This window comes from Sinohyriopsis cumingii, chromosome 1 (assembly GCF_028554795.1).
Source record: "Sinohyriopsis cumingii isolate HCF-2022 chromosome 1, ASM2855479v2, whole genome shotgun sequence".
In the NCBI taxonomy this organism is placed as follows: domain Eukaryota; kingdom Metazoa; phylum Mollusca; class Bivalvia; order Unionida; family Unionidae; genus Sinohyriopsis; species Sinohyriopsis cumingii.
Genome location: NC_142961.1, coordinates 40,294,743 through 40,317,868, shown reverse-complemented (window position 1 = coordinate 40,317,868; position 23,126 = coordinate 40,294,743). Strand labels below are relative to the sequence as shown.

At 34.3% G+C, this 23,126-nt stretch overlaps 1 protein-coding gene across 4 annotated transcripts; it reads left to right on the top strand.

Annotated features, from left to right (window-relative positions):
• The first annotated feature begins 6,171 nt into the window (after window positions 1-6,171).
• LOC149806759 (uncharacterized) lies at window positions 6,172-21,439 on the top strand. 4 transcript variants are annotated; one of them, XM_089957215.1, is made up of 10 exons: window positions 6,189-6,306; window positions 11,582-11,757; window positions 13,998-14,119; window positions 14,886-15,021; window positions 16,291-16,396; window positions 17,265-17,468; window positions 18,237-18,334; window positions 18,745-18,832; window positions 19,554-19,743; window positions 20,431-21,438. In XM_089957215.1, the coding sequence occupies exons 2-10, from the start codon at window positions 11,729-11,731 to the stop codon at window positions 20,559-20,561; spliced, it is 1,104 nt and encodes a 367-aa protein (XP_089813341.1). In that variant the 5' UTR covers window positions 6,189-6,306; window positions 11,582-11,728; the 3' UTR covers window positions 20,562-21,438. The 4 variants fall into 4 exon arrangements, with proteins under 4 accessions (XP_089813331.1, XP_089813341.1, XP_089813326.1 ...); XM_089957205.1 differs by lacking the exon at window positions 11,582-11,757 and having other exon boundaries at window positions 6,172-6,306; window positions 20,431-21,439; XM_089957200.1 differs by lacking the exons at window positions 6,189-6,306; window positions 11,582-11,757 and adding an exon at window positions 8,945-9,699 and having other exon boundaries at window positions 20,431-21,439.
• The last annotated feature ends 1,687 nt before the right edge of the window (window positions 21,440-23,126 follow it).

Here is a 23,126-nt window from a genome sequence, read left to right as displayed (position 1 = left end):
GTTACTACAATCTATGGCTGAACAAATAAACAATTGGAATATCCAGGTAACTAAAGAGTGGCATCGATTTATGCAGCTATATTCAGCACTCTTAAAGAGCAAAGTATGGCTCATATAGAAGAATAAAATTTCGTATGTTTGCAGGATTCATGAATTCATCAAGCTTGAAAATTAATTACAAGCTACATGAACGTTACATGACGTCACTCAATTACTCCCATCAGCTGATAGGCCGCAAGTAGGTTTCTTCTTAACGGTGTTGTGATGCTAAATCGGTTTATATTTCTGCAAGCCTGAGATAAAATAACCATTCATCCATGGACCAAACGGTCATTTATTATCATGCGCTTTCAAGAGGAAAATCTCCGATTTTTGTAAACTGGCAAAAAATCTAACTTTACAGATTCGGTAAATAAATTTCCAATGAGATCTTAAAAGTTCTGTCTCACAAAAAATCCACACATGAAATGTAGTCAACGTACTTCACAAATGGCTGAATATATTCCTCATTATTAGTCTCTCTTTCAAACGATTTCTTTATCAGTCTCTCTTTTACACGATTTCTTTATCAGTCTCTCTTTTACACGATTTCTTTATCAGTCTCTCTTATACACGATTTCTTTATCTGTCTCTCTTATACACGATTTCTTTATCTGGAGAGCCTTTCCCGAACTGATTATTGACATGCTACGAAAGTTAGGACATAATGTATGCTATTGAGATATAATGTTCACTCTTCTGATGTAATGTTCACCATTGGGACATTTTATTTTATATATTTGCAAACTCAGTGGTATGGTATAATACGGCAAATGATCACTTTGTATTTCAGGTCATAACACAACTAAATGCAATATTCCCCTTTGTCTCACAATATTTGCTCTAAAATGAAATGTGCAGTATTATTTGATTACTATTCATTTAATTTAACTGCTAACAAGAATTCATTTCTTTAACATTCTTCTATCTACTGAGCTATTCTTAGTTATGTGTCAGGAAAGTTTGCAACCGTGATCTGTAACCCGTGTCTCAGGATAATGATATATGCGATAAAATAGTAACGTGCGACAACAACTTGTATTTGTGCTTCAAGCAATGGAGAATTTGTCGTTTTCACCTTTACTGAATAATTATACCAGAATGTCAATTATCCTTGCATGGTGCTCCAGCTGTATAATGTTAAGAAAAGTATAACGTAATTACAGACTAAACAGTAGAGTAGAAGATCAGTTAAAGTGTGCGTGAGCGTGTGCGTGTGCGTGATTTGTGTTTTTTAGCTTTGACAATTTTGCAGTCATATCACTATGATGTCTGCAGTGTGCAGATTATAGTGGTGTTTAGCACTGGGGCATCGTGCCGCAGAAATGTAGAATGCTGTCCCATCCAGTCGCACTATGCTGACACCAGGGCGATAAGTCATAGCAATAACCTCTTTGATGTATTTGGTATGACTAGGCTGCGGTTCGAACCCATGACCTCCTGCATCCGAGGCGGATGCTCTAACCACTAGGCCACCGGAGCCGTCATCAGTTAAAGTCAATTTAACATAACGTTGCACGTACACAAGAAGAGAAAAAAGAAATTAACTGAATTAATCTGAAAGAAAGAAATCATGAATTAACGAGTAAAGGGGAGAAAAAAATGCGCCAAATGAAGAGTTTTGACGTAAGCATAATGTGTTTTATGTGTATGCAAAAAGAATCTGTGAAACTGGCAACTTAATTATTCCCATACTGATTAGGGATCGTTTTGGCAATGATGTAATTGCGTTTTGACAAGTAATTGATAAAAAGGGAGGCAAACTATTCATGTAAGAACTCGACATGAACGTTAAATATGGTACCCAAAGGTGGGCAGTAGATTCAAATACGGTAATTAATGTTAAATTCTTCAAGATCTTACATACTAAAGGTCGGAAGTAGATTCAAATACGGTAATTAATGTTAAATTCAAATACGGTAATGAATGTTAAATTCGTCAAGGTCGGCAGTAGATTCAAATACGGTATTTAATGTTAAATTCTTAATGGTCGGCAGTAAATACAATACGGTAATTAATGTTAAATTCTTCATGGTCGGGAGTAAATAAAATACGGTAATTAATGTTAAATTCTTCATGGTCGGCAGTGGATTTAAATACGGTAATTAATGTCAAATGTTTTAAGATCTTACCCACTGAAGAAAATCATCATCGTGTTTAATTTTGAAACACACTACACAGGATCAATTGTCAGATATTCTTTGTAGTAGTTCATGTATCACTATCTTAAAATGTACTGGCTCGCATTTCTGTTTTTAAAAAAAGGGAAGCACATTATATAAGTACTTTGGATTCATTTTCGTTGCTTTCTTTCATCTTTTGTTACGCTTAAACAATGCTAAAATGTGATAATGACATTGCTAAAACCCGTGCGTAATGTTTATTACCAGATAAGTCCACATAATTTACTACTTTTGTCTGCTACACTTATACGTGTTAAAAGAGTACTACTTGGCAATTATGCAATTCCGTATTTATTACTAGGGACCTTTATTTACACATGATTGATATGGACAGATATTTTTGATACAATGTCTTTACGTGTATTGATTCATCCATGTTTGATAAGGCGATACAGTAAATTAAACTTTGTGTTAACAAACGAAATCGTGACTTGAACTAAAATGCTTGGTATCTCGATTCAGATGACAAAAATTTAAGTACAAAAACCGAATGCAAACACTTGTCTAATTTCTTGCATAATACATCTATATCTACCTAGTAATTATTTTTCATTTCTTTTCTAACCGCAAGACAAGGAGAAATCTGAAGGGCAGCTTGTCTCGCCTTTGCTTAAACTCGCCAGAACGCTTCGTGTTACAAATACTTTTAAAATTAAGACAAATATAATTGAAAACATGAATGATTTAATTTTTTAAATTGCCCTTCACCGATTTGACTAAAACTAATTTGAATTATGGGTCCATGACTGAAAAAAAATCAAGAAAAGAAACTCGAATATAAATTTAAAAAACAACAACAGGAATATTTATGTGGCCAAATGGTGGTAAGATTGCAAAGAAAATTTTAGTGCTAAATTTGAAAGCTATGTAGTAAACAATTTCTCACTGTTCACCATCATTTACCTTAAATCTTACGTTTCATTTGTATCCCTCCCAAAAAAAATCACGGAATTTTATTACAATGTGAACAACGTTGCTCCAATTAATAGAACATACACGTCTGCTTTTACTGTACACTGTGACTGAACATGTAAACAAAAACATTACTAATTGGTAGGACGTATACTTTGTTGTATGCCTGTCTAAGTATAGATTGTTCGCTGCAGACTGACTAACTTATCGCGATTTAGTAATTTTTCAGAAATCCATCTCCGGTTAAAACAAAGATCGTTTTTTCCTTTAGAAATCCCTTTTGATTCTAAATTAAAACATTTTAACGCTAGCGTTGCATTTCCAAATGTCACAATGTGTTTTCCTTATAAGTGAATATTTTCGAGTATGCAATAAACCAAAAATATATTTGTTCCAGTTTTCATTGAAAACGTATTCTATTTCCGATTAAATTTTTATGCAATATAATAAATTTGATTTATTTCGTCCGTCGTTTGTAAATTATAGATAGCTAAATCGCTTGTACAGAAATTAAAACAGGAAATTCAGCAGCGCCAAGCTAGGAAAGTTGCTAAGTAAATATTGCATTTACAAATTCACTAACCTTAATTTCCTGTGATCAATATTAAGTAAATTAAGTGCATTATGGGGTTGTTGAGTGCATTAAAGGGTCTTTGAGTGGATTAAGGGGTCTTTGAGTGGATTAAGGGGTCGTTGAGTGCATTAAGGGTTCTTTGAGTGCATTACGGAGACGTTGAGTGCATTAAAGGGTCAAATAACATTCAATGAATTGTATTTACTAATGCAGGAGGATGTTTGCACTTTTTTCATTTAAATCAGCACTTAATATTCAGCAATACTCCGGGTTTGGAATGACTACAATTAAAACAATAATAATGATAATAATAATAATAGTAATAAAAATAATAATAATAAAAAATATCCTTTATTTATCCACGGTGACATTATTAGCTAATAGCTAATTTACATTATAGCTCCGCAATTCAAACAAATATACAACATATGTACGTTTATTTAGCAAACGTCTACACGTTTAACATCTACAACATACAAGAAAACAACGATAACAAAATAAAACTTATACCAGGTTAACATATTGTTATCTCATAGATTTATCAGGCTACCATTTACAGTTGTTATGCAGTCAAACATCAGGAAAGCTTATTTGAAGTGTCTAAAGAAGTATGGTTTCTTACAAGCTGAAACATAAGTTATTGTTTAATATCATGCTACAAACTATTTCATGAAATTGTTCCGGCATGAGCAAAACACTTTTTTTGCAAAATACTCTTTCTGAACTTTTGGTATAAATATATAATTCTTTGCACCTGAACTCCTTGGGCTAATGGATCCTTACAACTTAAAACACGAAGATACGCATGTGCCTAATTCTTTAAGACCTTTAAAGCAAGAAGAGCTTTTCTAAAAGTGATATAATCTTTACATGTAACTACTTATATGGCGCTCTACAGTCTTACATTTTGCATAGGTTTTTATTTTTAACGAGAAAGAATTTCCACAAGTTTTTCGCACTGGCTATTATGACATTGTATGATCGTCTTTTGATCGCGTGACCAACAGTCGCTATAAAATATGTTGAGTTTATTGTCAGCAGGGAATTAAACATGGATACAATGTTGATACCAAAGCTAAAGACAAGCTGTATGGAAACAGTGTAAGTGAATAGATTTCATGTTTGTTTGGTTTGTTTCTTGTTTTAATTACAATATAAAGAATCATGATTAATGCGTGGGAGATTTGTTATTTGTTTTCTCCTTGCCAGTAATATTGGAGCTATTATATGCTACTGTATGAATAATATTTAGTCCCATATTAGTAAATCGTTCGTCTGGTAATTAATTCATGAAATTGTTTATTTATTTATTTTATTTTTTTAAATTTATTTATTTATTTATTTATTTATTACTTTATTTTTTTATTTTTTTATTTTTTTATTTATTCAAACATTTACTCATTTTTAAAATCAAGATGAGGGTAAGTAACTCTATGATTTTGGTGGCCCTCTACAGTTTCGAACTTTGCATAGGGTTAAAGTTTTAAAGAAAAATAATTTTTTTCTGGTTGTTCTCACTGGTTAAACTGACTATTTTAAAAAGACATTTTATAAATCTGAAGTATTGTTTAAGAACTTTACATTTACCATATTTTGGTGAATGATTAATGGCTTTAATATGGGTTTTAGAGTATATAGCTTGGCCTTAATTCGGATGTGCTGCTATAATTTAAAAAAAACTGCTGCCTCCTCTTGGTCATTTTCACTTCCTAACTTTAGAGGGAAATTTAAAAATAGAGCAGATAAACCTCTATACATTTTATACATTAGGTGTGTGTGTGAGTGTGTCTGTTATTTGGATGTTTCAGTCATAAAGCTACGATGTATGTAGTGTGGTAGTTTATAATGATATCTAGCACTGGGGCATCATGGCACAGACATGTCACATGATGTTGCACCCACTCACGATATCATGACACCAGGATGACCAGTCAAAACATTAACCTCTTAATGTTTAGCGCCTTGCGAGACTGCTGTTAGTAGCATTTTTATGTCTTTGGTAGGACTCAGCCGGGATTCGTACCCGCGATTTCCAGTATCCAAGGCGAACGCTATAACCACTAGGCTAACTATATTTGGTAATTCATTCACTGGACTTTCCGAAGCTAGTATTGTATTACCTGGCAAAAATTGTTTTCCCTGTTTTCTATAACTGCCTAAGACAGTGTACATTGGACTAATTACGACTGATTTTTTGAGTACAAGGGAGCAGACATTTTGGTTAGCTGTGTGTTTAGATTAGGTACAATATCCAAAGAAATGTCAGTCACAGTACATGATAGTAACAAATAAGAACGGCAACCTTCTCTCCAATGTGCATGTTGCAAATGCAAAAACGTCACCTTACTCCTGTCACTCTCGGAAGTTGAAAACAACTTTAGAGCGCCCCCTTCATAAATCGTCAGAGGTTTGTACCACGTCACATACAGTTGACGTCATCGATTTGCCATAGACAACGTTGCCATTTATGCCAAACATCATCTGTTCATTGCATGCACTAAGTCGCTATACAAATCTTTAGATTATTGTAAGCAGATAATTAGCTATGGATACCATTTGGATACCAAAGCTAAAGGAAAGCTGTATGGAAACAGTGGTGTAAGTATACAGATTTTGCGTATTTAGTTTATTGGTTTAATTACATATGAAGAATCATGATTACTGCGTCATATATTTTTCATTTTGTTTCCTGGCAGTATTAGTGGAGCTATTTTTTGGTACTCTATGAAATATATTAATTTCTTTATTATAAATTCATTAGTCCGGTAATTCATTAATTAAATTGTTTAAATATTTATTTATTTATTCATACATTTATTTATTTATTTATTATTTATTATTTATTTTTTTATTTATTTATTTATTTATTTATTTATTTATTTATTTATTTATTTATTATCCGATACTCGGGATAAGAAACTCGATGACTTAGGCGGCGCTCTACAGTTTCTAACTTTGCATAGTTTTAAAGCTTTAAAGAAAAGGAATTTTCCCGGTTGTCTTCTCTAGTTAAACTGACTATGTAAAAGAGACATTGTGTATCTTAGAGATCGCTAAAACAACTTTTAATTTCCTTTATTTTGATGAATGATTAATGTGTGTAATGTGGATTATAGAGTAAATAGCTTGGCCTTTCCTCAGATGTACATCTATATAAAGAAAACTGTTACCTCCTCTAGCCATTTTCACTTCTAAATTTTAGGGGTAAATTGTAAAAAAAAAGAACCGATATCCTTTACTTCATTTTCTATATTTGGTAATTCGTTCAGTGCTCTTTTAGAAGCTGGTATTGTGTAGTCTGGCAAAATATGGTTTGTCTGTTTTAATAACTGCTCAAGATAGTGTACTTTAGACTAATTCAGACTGATTTTTCGAGCACAAGGGGGAAGTCATTTTAGTTAGCTGTGTGCTTCGATTAGATGTAATATCCACAAGTACAATGTCCAAAGAAATTTCAACCACAGTACATGACAGTAAAACAGTAATGACAACCTTCCCTCTACTATGCATGTAGCAAACGCAAAAACTTCAACTTACCCCTGTCACTCTCAAAAGTTTAAATTATCCGTAGAGCGCCCCCATGATAAATTGTCAGAGGTCTTTGTAGATCATCACATTCAGTTCACGTCATCTATTTGCTATAAATACTGCTACCAATTATGCCATATCTGATCATCTTTTCATTGTATGAACAAACATCACTATAGAATTCTTTAGTTTATTGTAAGCAGGGAATTAGCTATGGATACAATTTGGATACCAAAGCTAAAGAAAAGCTGAATGGAAACAGTGGTGTAAGTATACAGATTTCATGTTTGCTTGTTAGTTTCTTTGTTTAATAAAATATAAAGAATCGTCATTTTTGCGTAGGCTATTTTTGTTTGTTTTTTTGTTTTTTGCCAGCGATAATGAAGCTATACATTACTGTATGAATGATATTAATTCATATATCATTAATTAATTAATCTCTTAATTAACTAATTATTTTTGTATTATTCATTCATTTATTTATTCACACATGTATTCTTTATCAAGATATTAGCGACAAGATACTCGATTGCTTAGGTGGCGATCTACAGTTTCGTATTCAACACAGGGTTATATTTTTAAAGAAAAGGAATTTCCCCAGTTTTCGTAGCTGGTTATTCCGGCGATTTAAGAAAGAACTTGTATATTTTATGTATTTTTAAAAGAAGTTTCAGTTCTCTATAGTTTAGCTTATGACTGTGGATGTAACGTAGGTTAGAGTAAATAGTTTGGCTTTACCTAAGATCTATAAAAAAAACTGCTAGCTCCGCATGGTCATATTCACTACTTTAGAAGTTAATTGGAAAAATAAAGGAGGTGATAAACTTTTTTACATTTTATATATTTGGTAATTCATTCGTTGTATTTTTAAATGGTAGTATTGTGTAGTCTGGCCAAAGTAATTCTTTATTTTAATAACTGCTCAAGAAAGTGTACATTAGACTAATTTATACTAGTTTTTCGAGCGTATGGGATCAGTCATTTTGGTTAACTGTGTGCTTAGATTAGGTACAATATATACAAGTACAATAGCCTAGGAAATTTCAGCCATAAAACATGAAAATAGCAGAGGAATGCCAACTTTCTCTCCATTGTGCATGTTGCAAATGCAAACCATTAAACTTACACCTGTCACTTTTTTAGAAGTTTATAAAATTGGAAGAGCGGCTCCTTGATAAATCGTCAAAGGTTTGTGCAACGTCACAAACCGTTCACGTCATCGACTTACGATAGATAACGTTATCTGTTATGCCATTTGTGATCGTCTTTTCACTGCTTGCACAAAGTCGCTATAACAATTGTTGAGTTTACTGCTAGCAGAAAATTAACCATGCATACCAGTTTGAAATCAAAGCTAAAGAAAAGCTGATTGGAAACATTAGTGCAAGTATACAGATTTTGTTTTTGCTTAGTTTCTGGGTTTAATTACAATATAAATGATCGCGATTAATGCGTCGGAGATTTTTCGTGCCAGTAATAGTTGATCTATTCTCCGCAAATATACGAACTAAAATAATTCCTATATTATTAATTATTCATTTAATTAAATAAATTGTTTTATTTATTTCGTGCTTTTTGACATTTTTAATTTAATATTTATATTGATTCAACTTTGTTTTATATGAAAATATTAGGGATAAGAAACATGTTGACATAACGTGTTCTTTAAAGCAATATCGCATTCACTGCACATTTACTTGTTGTGGACCTGGGAGGATTGGATTATGTTTTCGACATTCATTCTGGAGCTATTCCAAGCGAGCTATTCTGTGTTATTCAGACATTTCGATTGCAAAGTTGGAAGCTAACCAGAAATTATTCATTTTTTTTCCATTACACTTTTATTAGCGACACTATCAAACTTTGGTCGGTGTAATAAACAAAACTAGGACAGGGACCAAGGAAGAATAATATTAACATAATTTCTGCAAACCTAATTTGCTTAATGCTGAACAAAAGTAATTTCTGATTTTAGCCTAAACTACCATCGTCTAAGAAGTGTGTCTTCACTGTACAGTGTGTAACAGAGTATAATTTCCAGATGTTAATGTAACATATAAACATTTTAAATTGATTTATGCGATTTTACAGCGGGTTATATGCGTGGCATTTTAAGTATTATGAGCGCATATGACAGAGACTTGACTAATATTAAATGAGGTTCCGTTTGATAACTAGGTCAGAAAAAACTGATTAAGTGGTGGAGATAGGATTTTGTTTATCAAAAATGCCAAGGGATGAAATATTGCAGAAACAACGTTCGTACTAGTTGAAAAATTTGTCATAAGTTGAAACATTGATATATTAACGGAAGCGGAAATGCGTCATTTTCCAAGCCTAGTGAAGTATATGTTAATAATGGCCGTTAGATAAACCTGAGTCTCTACTGAGTAAGTTAATGGCGTGGATGTGTTTCCCATGCGAAGCTTCGTGTTTTAAACGTATCTTACGTCGCAGAATCAGGTAATTGAGTTTTACTCCAGGCGAAAGGTCTTGACTCCGGTTGAAGGAAAAACTCTCGAAATGTTTGTCCAAGGGATGTGTAGTTGAGAATTTATGTGCGAGACGAAACTGGGGAGGTAAACAGATTGCTCTGCTCAAAGGGAAAAATAGCGAACTTCAACGCATACAGGTAAATAGTTACAACCACTGAACTAAGAGTGAACAACAAGTATAATAGATTGAACGACCGAGAGAGGCTACTAAAGGCGGTAGCGCATGAGTAGGCCAGAGGGATCAAAACTATTCCTGTACATGTCGACCCCAAACGACAAGGTATGTTGATTCTGAAGAGTGACCAGAAACCAATGATCAGGTTAGAAAGACATGCCAGACAATAAAACTCCGAAACACTCACTCGATTTCTGAACGAAATTTGCCGTATCTATGTAAACGCAACTGCTAATTGCTTTTTATAACTTTGAGCTAATTAATTTTTCAGGTAGATGTGCATCTTATAACTGGTCTTGTGCAATGTTATTTCATTTATCAAATTACTAAAATTGTTTTATTCTGTTTTACAGTTGCTCTTTTTGTTCTTTTCTATTGATTGCTCAGATCTCCATTTATCCATCCAAAATTTTCATATTTTAATAATCCCTCGATTCCTGCTATAACACGTTGGTCAGTCATCTTCTATACATCGATAACCATCATCAGAATAAAGAAAACAGGACCACAGGGGACGCTTGGGTAACGATACAACTTACCAGAGTGAAAAAATCTGAGCAAAGATAGAATAGGACATATATTTAACCAAACTCTGATACATTCTGTATGTTGGTTAAGCAATATCGATTCGAGTGAGTCGAATCATTGTCTGTGCATCTTATATGCTAAATGCATGCATTTTTTTCTTGTCATTGCATGCAATGTTTCTTGTCATTTTCTTTTAATGTTGTGATAATAGCATTGTAAGAGGTTAAATCACAGACCTCAGCCTTTATTGTGCAACATGGTCGTATACTGAACGTGTGGAATTCGGAGTGGGGGGGGTATCTTTGTGTTCACTTGAGAGAAGATATAGTTGGGTATATGCCGAGGTTGTAATTGCGCCTTAATTTTTTTAGTAAGTGTTACGTTGAATTTGGGATAGAAATTCGGACTGTGTACTGTCCATTTTGCTGATAGTTGTGTAAAAGGGATACGCTGCTTAAATATGTCCATATGCAAAACTGTACCAGAAGCAGGTAAATACGTATAGGATCTTTTTTCGAGTGACGCAGTAGGAATAGGAATAAGGAAAAATGTAGGCTGAGAGGGCTTAGTTCTGGGTTACACGGTACAATTAGACTAAAACGGTGACTGACAGGCAGTTGGGAAATTTATCTTGATAGGGAGGGACGAGGTAGGTTACAAAGTAACCCAGTTAGCCGAAATGTTAGAAAATACGAGGAACGGGACCCAGAAGTAGACGATCGGAAGATAGATGACCAAAACATATCACCATGTGCATGTTCAACGACACGGACGCAATCACCGACAACTTCCTGACACAGTTCAAAAGGTTTGCACTGGTACCTCAGGTACCAGTGACCAGTGAGCTATTAACGTTTCAGCTTTGTTTACACGCAGTCGCGAAGGACATCTTATAAGGTGGTACCGACCCAGGTAGACGTCAACGAAGATAGCGCTAGTATGTTACTATGAGCTGAAACCTTCCGATTACTCTTCAGAGACCTGTCGAAAGGAACCACCTAATTCCGCGCGCAATTTCATGCTAGCGTACTTTTCAATAAAGGGACGAAAATAACGGGTACGTCGCTAACGTATCAAGGCATACGTGATTAGTCTTTTAAGGGGCACGTTTTAAGTACATACCGTCCAGATTTAATCGTTTTCTTAGCGAAGAGGGAGTTCACAACCTTAGATGATAGAAGTATGATGGCCGAGCGATACGAGAGCGCACACTCACGTGGTCAGCCACCTGGTGTAGCAGGGACCGACCTGGCATTGGCGAGCGTAGGAACAGAGGGGGCACACCAAAGACGAAATGGACAGAAGACAAAGAATCAGGGGCCGGTAAAAAGGGACAAATCACACCACACAGTGAATCTCAGAAATATAATGAAACGTTTTGCAATGCATTGTGGAAAAATAGTATTTGTACTACACAAGTAACGGTACAGGAAATTTAAGTGCTGCACGTAAGTTCAAGCATGACTCTAAAAAGCTCAAGAGCAGAGTTAATTCACAACAATAAAAGCTACCCAAATAAATTTTCGAACATTACATTCATTATTTCTTACAGTTAGTGAAAATAAATATATTCCTTATTATATACGATAAGATGAAAATATGTGATTATCTGAGTCAATCGAAATTAAAACAGTTATTCAGTAATGCAGTAGATACTGCTAGCCAGCAGTGCAGACTGTAAGACTGTTATTAAGCAATGCAGACTATATGACTGCTATTCAGCAGTGCAGACTGTAAGACTGTTATTAAGCAATGCAGACTATATGACTGCTATTCAGCAGTGTAGACTGTATGACTTTGTCAGCAGCGCAGACTGTAAAGACTAGTAATCTGCGTTGCAGACTATAGAGACTGCAATTCTGCCGTGCAGTCTGTAAGAACAGTTATTCATCAGTGCAGGCTGTAGGACTGCTGTTCAGCTGTGAAGACTGTAGGACTACTATTCAGCTGTGCAGACTGTAGGACTGCTATTCAGCAGTGCATATTGTAGGACTGCTATTTAACAATACAGACTGTAGGACTGTTATTCAGTAGTGCAGACTGTAGGACTGCTATTCTGCAATGGAATATATAAGAGGCTACTATTCAGCAGTGCAAACTGTAGGACTGCTATTCTGCAATGGACTATATAAGAGGCTACTATACAGCAGTGCAGACTGTATGACTGGTGTTCAGCTGTGCAGACTGTAGTACTGCTGCTATTTAGCAGTGCAGACTGTAGGACTGCTATTCAACAGCGCAGACTGTAGGACTTCTATTCAGTAGTGCAGACTGTAGGCCTGCTATTCTGCAATGGAATATATAAGAGGGTACTATTCAGCAGCTTGATAAGCTACAGCTTCTACTTCAAACGAGGATATTTTTTTTGAGTACAATTATTAATTTCAATCAAAATATCTGCTGATTTCTTATGAAAATTGAACATTATCAAGAAAATTACATTGAGAATAAATTGTAAATTAGAATGAGTGATTAATATATTGGGCCAAAATTCGTTATGAAGGTTACCATTTTGGCCTAAAACTGGCCATTTTCACAAAATTAGTTATGGATGTTATCATTTTGGCCTAAAACTGGCCATTTTTAGACCCAAAGGCTCCACCGTTTTTTTATTTAAATTATCTTCTTAAAATGTCCTATATTTTTATATAAAATCATTTATATCTAATATTGACGAACAAGTCGTTCATGAATTCCCTCTACCATCTGATATGGCTATAGGGCGTCGTCTTATAACACAACGTAAGATCTCAGTTTGACTTCACTATATACATCTTACCTTTACAATATGGTGTACATCAGCTATCATAGTAACGTTTTTAAGCGAAAACCTCCATCTTTATACCGATATATTATCAATCTTCCAATGAATGAGAAACACAGGTAATATTCAAAAAAGATAGACACATATATTTTTATTTCAGATGATACAATCTGTCACATCGTAAGATACATTATTTGCATACTTAAATATTCGATGAAATGAAAGAGGAAAATTCATCTACGAGAATATTTTGTCTACAAACGAAGTATGCGGGCTCAAACTTTTCACGCAATGACGTATATCCACATAGTACCGATCACTCAAAAAGAGAGTAGACTACACAGACAGACACAGCATGATGGCATTGTTTACAGTGGCAGTTAAGTCGATCTGCTGTCGGCGATGTCATCATTAATTTTATATGTTAGTAACGGAAAATGCATACGGGTAAATACATGTTTATATTAGATACAATGCCTATCTGAAAATATATTGTACCTAGTGATATTCCCTATATATTAGCTAGCAACGGGTACCGTCTATCGGACGCTAAACGTCACACCAAGCACACTCATTTTATCGATCGTTGTTTACTGTTAATACGTCTAAAGGACTGGAAACTATTTAGCAAATATTACTTCTTCCAATTTCCGGACAATACGCATCATAGACGAAAATTTCGTTGCGAAGAAACGTGGTTTCATTGCACTTTGAGACCAGACTTAATCTACGTATTCCATTTTCTTAACAATGAAAAGAAATAGTGAACAATAACTAATTTATTTATGCATTGTTTAAGGTTTCGGCATGTCAAGCTTTTCACAAGGCTCTCTGCTAGGTTGTCGATGGAGGCAAATGGCAAAAACCCGTCTGCTGCATCGAAAGTTCTGATGAAACTTGTTAAGATGCATGATAAACAAGGTTTGTGGTTTGCTGTACGGTTTTGTTTTAGTACATTATATATTAAATAAAATTAAGGACATGTCTGCATGTCTGTATCTGCATATGTTCCTGTTTGTATTTAAGACAGCTCAATAGCCGAGAGAGAGAGAGAGAGAGAGAGAGAGAGAGAGAGAGAGGTATGGATGTAAAATTGTCACACGACACTATAAGTATCAAACTTGTGTGTGGCCTTTTGCTACTATTATATAAATCAAAACTTAAGCTTAGCTTTTTTATGCTTTACTGATTATTATATCCGTCTAGTAGTTTCCTAAACTATAAATTTCCTGCATTATATTATTTTGCACTGACGATTTTGGAAGGACAGTTACTTGTAAATCTGTTTGATAGAATTGTGGTTCCATGCTACATAGGTAAATCGAAGAAGCTAAATGATAATATCGGAAGGTAAAGCACCAAGCCGTCAAAGTTTTGCTTTCTTATAATTTTAAAACCATGCAATACTTTATTTTTGCTGAATATCATATGCAGTTTAACTTTTGCTTACCATTATAAGTCCATGCAGACTTAATTTTCACTGAATCACATATGCAATTTAACTTTTACTTACAATTTAAAGTCCACGAAGAATTAAGTTTCACTGAATATCGTAAGGAATTTAATTTAAGAATAATAAATGACTTATCTATTTCTCACTCAACAACCAAACATTTAAATAAAACAAAATGTCTATAGGTGGGTGTTTTAAAATTTTCGGAATATATTTTACTTTTATTTGGTTTAGCAATGCCCAGTGCCACACAGATACTGTTTGATGCAGTCAAGGATACGACATTTGATTTACTAAAGCCAGACGGCAGAAAGGATGGAAAAGATCAAAGAGAAATTCGACAATGCAAGAGCCAAGAAAAGGAGGCGATGTAAATTAATTAATATAATCTGTAAATAATAAAATGTTAAAACCACTTTAAAGTACGTTTCGAAAGGTGCATTAGTCCGTGTAATTTATATTTAAATAAATAAATAAATAAATAAAAATGGACTCACTAAACAAGAAATGCCACTTTAATAATTGTTACAGAAGTATAATTTTCTATACTCTGGTATAATCCTTTTTGTTATATTCATTGCTTATCTGTATAAAATGAATACGTCCAACCCCCACCCCTCCCGAAAATCCCAAATAAATTAAACAAGAACAACAGCAACAGAGCAGGTTATTTTAGTGGGCAAGAGAATTTGGTACGGTAATATAGTTTGAAGCTGAGACATGCTTTTCATATCGAGCCGAGTTGTTAACTTACAGGGTTTTTTGAACGTAGTTTTGTCTTGTTATCGTAGAACATACTTCCAATTGTGAGCTAAGGAAAGATCCTTATATCGTAAAATATCAGTGATAGGATTGGATTGCCTCTCAAGCAGAAAATATTACAAATTACATATAGCCAGACTGGATCACATATATACGCTTTTGGTATGAGGCAATTAATGCAGTCTGGTTTCCTGGCTGCCTTTGAAACATGGCTGACAGAATAAATTTAATCCTTTATCGAGTACCACACAACCAAGTGCTTTCAAAATTTGTAACCATTGACTGATATTTTTTGTTTGTTTACTGTAAGACTAGCATCTGACAAGCAGGTTTCAAACTGAGGTGTAAAAATGCAGTTCCAGCACAATGCTTACGTCATCTTAGACCATTTTGTCTTGACGATGTAACTTTAGTAAAGTATTACACGCCGTATTTTTCTCTTTGACATTTTACGTATTTCAGAAACAAGCTATGGAAAGTAATAATTTTTGAGTACTTTTATTATCTTTCTGATTTTGAAATAACTTGCATCATCGCCAGTTGCCTATTTTTCATCTCTAATGCGTCACGATTACAGTTATCGATTAAATTCTCCAATATGACTGCTGGGCAATATTTTTGGGAATACTTATTGACCGACCTAATTTGAGGGCAATAATAAAATATGGTTAGATTAACTAACCTTTTTTTTTTATTTTTTATCTCGAATAAGTATTCAATCTCCACAAATCCCGTACTGCAGTGAGTAAGTGCACAATGAATATCGCGGTAAATCCCGTAGTGCAGCGCAAACATACACACGGAGTATCTCGGTTATTCCAAAACTAAGAATACTATCATTTGAATGCTAGCATGTCCAGTGATATTTTATCTGTAGATTCCCGTCAGTGCTGATGAAAAGGTGGGAGCTGCTGGTGAAGGAAATGAACACAACCATGGAGACTCATCGGCAAGTTGTAGCCCATCTCCAGGTTGCAAAGGAGGTAAGAAAGATTTTATGCCAAAGAATATTCAGTATAATTCATTGACCGACTGAGAGACTCACATACTCATAACCTCCACGTTCACGTAGTCATCAACTCACTCATTTGCTTTCTCAATCACCCATTTAGTCACTCACTTCCTCACATGTATACTTACTAACCCACTCACTTACTTGCTTATTTACTTAGTTAATTACTTGATTTTATTAATGCGCCCCCACCGCATTATGGCATAAAAGGAAACAAATGAGAATTTATACCGACATTTTAATGTATTTATATGTACTTTTTATGGAAAATTAAGATTAATATAGATAATATCTTAAAACCGAGCAAACCGACCGAACGGGATTGAAAAGTTATTTATTACGGTCTACTCATTAATTGCACTGTTTGAAGTTGGTCGATCTTATTTTTAAACATTATCAAACATGGCGTGATAAACCACACACCTATTTATTAGTTTCCGGCTGCATGGACTCGTAGCGAATAAAGTTATCTCCGTAGTTCTTTGTAACTGGACGACGATCAATCGAATTTCAAGTTTTATCTGTCAGTCGGGATTTGACGCAGTTATTCTCAGTCTCCGACAAACCATATCCATGTTGAAAGCAACTATTTTTGATGGCAGTCTGAACACGGCTACAGGAAGAATGTCCATATTTACTTCAGTGCAAGCTTGGCCTCCAATATTGGCAGCTAATATTACAACTTGACCGTCAAAAAAATTCTGTTTTAAAATTTGAACATGCGGAGTGATTCACCAATCTGTATTCATAAGCCCTATTTCCACCAGATATTTTAATATTTTACACTACTTTTGATAAAAATGATTATTTTTTCCCCACTTCTTTCATCCTGTCAACAGAAATATTGGCACGCGAGAATTAGAGCATCCCATTCCGAAGAACTGAACATCGCTGAACAGAACGTCGTTCCCGTAGAAAAGTCATCAAGTAACACTATGCCAAAGAGTGTAGATGCGTTGAAAAACAAGCAGGATCCATATTGGGAACTGAAATATCGGATATTGGTGGCTGAGGAAAATAAATTAAGACAACAACTGAAGCAGGTAGGGTTTTATGCTGTAGTCATCTTTCGGGATTAAAGACTGAATGGAGAGAGAGAGAGAGAGAGAGAGAGAGAGAGAGATTTGTTATTCGTTAAATTTCATCTTGAATGTAATTTTAATTATGCTGGGTGCCACATTTGTGGTCCAAGATTAATGCATCGCTCATAAAAGGCTGACATAAAGTCATGCGATTGGTCAAGACTTAGCAACGTGATAAAAAATATATTTTATGTCGCTAAACCTTGGCGAAGTCTGTTTGAAAGGCGGGAGTGGATTGCGTACGTATTAAACTGATGTTCAAGTGTGATGCAAAGTATAAATCTACCATTATCTGGTCGTGTTTGCAGAATTACAGGAAATTTCACTGCTCCCTCCACAGAATTACAGGAAATTCAATTGCTCTCTCCACAGAATTATAGGAAATTTCATTGGACACTCTACAGAATTACATGAAATTTCATTGGTCACTCCACAGAATTACAAGAAATTTCATTGGTCACTTCACAGAATTACAGGAAATTTGATTGTTCACTCCACACAATTTAAGGAAATTGCATTGTCCCTCCTCAGAAATATCAACTTGTTTACGAACGTTTCGAAATACCAAAGTCGATCAACATAAATAGAGGAATGACATTTCCTTGGATACAATGCAGTTTGTTAAATCATTTGTAAGTTTCTGAAATACTGTCTCTGTAAAACGAACTATAAAAAGTCAAAAGTAAGGAAGATATTTGGAATAACCCTGGCTCCATATATTTACTTTAGGCTGCAAAGTTGTTGGAAGAGGAAGTGAAAGAATGGTTAGTGCAGAAGATTGCAGATGGTTTTGCCAGCTTGTCAAGAATCCGCAAGACAGAAAATCCGTAAGTTATGAGCAATAAGTGAAAGTCCTGATCAACTGAAGACATGTGTACACAATCATTTCATGTAAACAAGAGATTTTTCTCTTATTTGTCCCCCAACCACAACCATCCTTCATTTTCAAGTCTCAGAAAATTCACGATTACTTAACAAATATCAGAATGTTTTGAGTTACCACTGATAAAAATAGCAATTCGTTTCGTATTTATTCGATACAGAGTTGATACAGAGAAAGGCATTCCGTATTTATACGATATAGTATTCGTACGATTTGAAGCTCCATTAAATATTCTGCAAGTGCAGGACATATACTGGATAGGACACTGTTAATACTGGACAGACACTGGATAGGACACTGTTAGTACAGAACAGAAAATGGATAGGACAAATACAATTTTCTGTATTCTTTCAGATTTGCTGAGTTTGATTACAGTAAGATTGCACATGACATTTTCCTTCTTACCTCAGAGAAGTACATTTTTGCTCTTCCGCCATCGGCTGTAAGTACAGATCTTATTTGTGAGGCTTTGTTATTTTATTAGCAACTTTGTGTGAACATGTCTCTATTTTCTCTACATGCTCAATATCATAAGTCGTCAAGTTATGGTACTTAGTGATATAGTTCAAGTTATGGTACTTAGTGATATAATCCCCTCTATTCCCCTTGGTGGCTTCTTCATAACGATCCAATTATATATATATATATATATATATATATATATATATATATATATATATATATATATATATATATATACACACACATATATACATATATCAGTCACCCTTCGCAAATGGGTTTTGAGGGAGGGATATTTGGTGTTCAAGTTGGATATTCTTACTAAATGAACCGAATTCGGCCAATAATACCTCCGATATCTCCAGTAAGGATCTAAAATAGTCGATATATTACATGTACAATGACCTATACTAGTCGTGAATGTTAACTCTCTCAAGTTTTCTGACACGCATAAATATTTATTTTAGCAAGACGAATTCGTTTCCCAAACGGAATTTAAACTCAGAGGAAGTCTTTGAGAAGATTCGACTGAAGCACTCTGTCCTAAAAGAAATGTATTTCTTCAATGTTAAAATTAGAGAATTAGGGCCCTGCTAAACAATACTATTAGCTCATTTTAAGCTTGAATCTCGTTAGAAACAACAGGGTATCCACCCGTGAGAACTGACATTACTTTGGAGTTTCATTTTGTTTTTGGACAGGACTTTCTCAGGATGACGACCTGCCCCCCGAACATTGCACCTCTAAGAAGAGAATGCAGTGACTTTGCCAGGTCTTATACCAGCAGTCGTGCAAAAATCCAGGAATGCAACTACGGGTCATACAACATCTACCTGATGTGTATTAGAAAAACCACGGAAATGTCATGCCAAGGTCAAAATCTTCGACAAGGTAAGAGCTCAATTGTACCACTTTATAGCCCTTATTTTTTCCAAGTACCGCGTGTGTTCTTTGACTCTTAGATATTATTCTTTCGTTGTGACAAGCACGAGTTCAAAGTTTAGAAATGAAGGAAAGTGCAAAACTGTTGTTCTTTCAGAGTTATGTTAGAGGAATTAAATATTGGTGACATTAACGTAAATGAAGTCACACAGTGTGTGAGGCCAATACATGGTTTTTGTGGCAATATTCCTGAAGTTTGCGCTGAGTAAATCCCTCAGGTTAATAAATTCTTTCTTGTAAAGCTGTACAAATTTCTATTGATTTGGTCAATCTGTTTTTTTTTTTTTTTTTTTTCTCACTAGGACACACATATTGTACTGATAACACAATTACTTCCCTTGCGGTCGTGATACAATCATTGACATAAGGTACTCTATGGTGTACTTCATCCAGCACTGTATAGACTAGCAAGGCTTCTTTAAAGGCCTTAAATGTGTTTAGGCAACATAATCATTGCTGGAAATGGATTTTGGCACAGCAAGTCCTGTATTTCAGGTCTTTTGATCCCTGTGAATGAAACGGAAGCATTCCTTCTTTAGCGGGAGACAGAAAATACAAGGTAGATTAGTCTGTCTCAGATGGCAGAGTGACTGACGTTTTTGTTGGCATTCCTTTTATATTTAGTTTTCTTTCTAGGACAAATAATCAAGCAGAAGTTCGTGTCAGAAGATGGGCAGTGGATCTTTGGCTGGACAAGGAGAGGAAAGTTGTCGAGAAAAATATGGGGATTCTACCCCACTTCATGTCTAAGGAGGGTGTCAGAGTAGCCCCTGTGTTAAAAAAACAAAACAAAGGAAAAAGAAAAAACAAACAAACAGCTTAGTTTATTATATTTTTTAATATCCTGTATTGATCTAACTTGAAATATTAGACCTAGCTTCCGGAGAAAATGGTTTCCAGTCCTGATTTTCTGTTGGATTTTGTTATAGTGCAAATACGTTGTTTGGAGCTAAATAAACCACGTTTTCATTCAGAACGATAATGAACCAAACTATTTGTGCAAAAAGTATTTTGTCTCATATTTTGGCTGCTGAGGTATTTACAGTGAAAAACTTTGCTTTGAGATAAATATACCGTCTTTTCATGCAGGACGATGACACTAAATATTGTTTGTATACAATTATTTTGCCTCGAAGATTTGCTATTGAGTTATTTACCACGCTCTTACTTTCCTCTGAGACATATTAACCGTCTTTACATCCAGGACGATGACACCAACTATTTGTATAAAGATTTTTTGCCATATATTTGCTTTTGGGTTATCTGCAATACATCTACTTGTTTTTCTATTGATATTTAATAGTGTAACAAAGTTGCTTGGAATAAAATAAATAGTCTATTCATTCAGGATGATGATGTACAAATATTTGTAAACAATTGTTTTATCTCATATTTTGGCTGTTGGAGAGCAAGAACTTTGCTTCGAGATAAATAAACCGTCTTTTTTTCTAGGACGATGACATATCAATTATTTTGTATAAAATTATTTTGTCTCACAGGTAGGATTTTGAGTTATTTATAACGCAACTACTTTCCTAAGAGACAAATAAACCGTCCTTCATCTCGGACGATGACATACCACACATTGTATAAAATTATTTTATATTTTATTTATTGCTGTATATGTCTCAACAAAATTGGTGTTCAAAACAAAATGAATAAATTAAAAAAATAAGATTTGTTTGTTTGCTTGTTTATTGTTTCATGGAACTTTAGCATGAAAATAAGTATTACTTTTAGACTGTGTATGATGGCGCCCTCGAACATAAAGTATATATATACTGCAATCAGATTTAAATGAACGAGATTTTTGTTTGCCTTCTATAGTGGACCATTAGCCATGGAAGTCCATTTTATGATTTATATGTGTACACTACAGATAAATGCATTTGTAACAATCCATCTAAAAGCGACACTGTCCTAGTATTGCGTAGAATGTCATTGATGACACTTCGTTTTCTCATAAGGCACTCTATGTTGTATTTCATTCAGCACTGTATAGACTAGTTAGGCTTCTTTAAAGGCCTTAAATGTGTTTAGGCAACATAATCATTGCTGGAAATGGATTTTGACATTGCATGTCCTGTATTTCAGGTCTTTTGATACCTGTGAATGAAAAGTCACAATCGAGACTCTTAAAAATATGATACTCCTATTACGGATTCCATTGTATCCCATTTTCATTTTGTAGGCGCAATGTAATCAAAAAAATCATTATCAGTTGAAGGAAGATTTGTTTAATCTGTTTAATCTATGACAAAGGTATCAAAGGGTCAAGAAGGCTGTCGTGGAAATAATAAATGTGCACACAGAATTTGTCTTACTGTATGGTTTTAAAAAAACTACACGTCATGGTAAAATATGAAGGAAAGGAGAGGTAATAATTTCGAGAAGCTGGTCGTCCATCCATACAAAGATTTGTTTATTTCTTTGGCCCATTATTTTCTCTTTCTTTCCCTCTAGATTTGAACAAGCGCAAATGTAATTGCTAAAACAAGAACACTTCAATCATGAAATTTAAAAAAGACAAACCATAACTTTAACCATGATAAAATAAGGGGAGATTATCATTTCTCAGTGTGCAAATAATGTCTGCAATAAATGGATTTCAGGCATAATTTAGAAAACTTTATATTATACTTTATATTCATTTATTTTTGGCAGATCTCTATTCAGCATTTGCAGAAGCAAGGCGTCAGAAATACTTGTACTGTCCGCTCGTTTGGTACTTTTTAATAGCTTCAGCCTTCTTATCCACATCTTTACTAGCCAACCAGAACTAAGACATAATGACTAAAAATCTGGTTACATGCACATACAAATGATCAGAATCAGCAAGAATAAATTCGGAAATCTAACTGGTTAATGTCCATCCATTTATACGTACGATTGTGAGTCTAGTTGGACTATGTGAACGATAATGCTAACTTTCACATTACGGACACCATCAATCCGTCCGCTCTGTCTGTCTGACTTTCTGGCTTGTTCTTCACATGCACGTGCGTGTATATATATATATATATATATATATATATATATATATATATATATATATATATATATATATATATATATATATATATATATATATATATATATATATATACACATATACATATACATACATATATTTGACTATTGCTCCTATCTAGAGTCTGCCATGCACGAAATCTTCGTGTTTGGCTAAAGAGATATCCCTTAACCAAACAGAGAGTAAACAAATCAGCTAACTGTGATGTAACTGAGTCGCATATCAGAAGGTATATGGTTATAGTTCTGGTTATAGTTCCGTGAAAATAGAGGCCTATGTCATTCATGCTACAACATGAATA

Coding starts and splice junctions, on each gene's coding strand:
- LOC149806759 (XM_089957200.1), top strand. CDS start 9,635: ATGGCGTGGATGTGTTTCCCATGCGAAGCTTCGTGTTTTAAACGTATC. Junction 15,022..16,290: donor AGCCAAGAAAAGGAGGCGAT/GTAAATTAATTA, acceptor TTTTATCTGTAG/ATTCCCGTCAGTGCTGATGA. Junction 16,397..17,264: donor ATCTCCAGGTTGCAAAGGAG/GTAAGAAAGATT, acceptor TCCTGTCAACAG/AAATATTGGCACGCGAGAAT.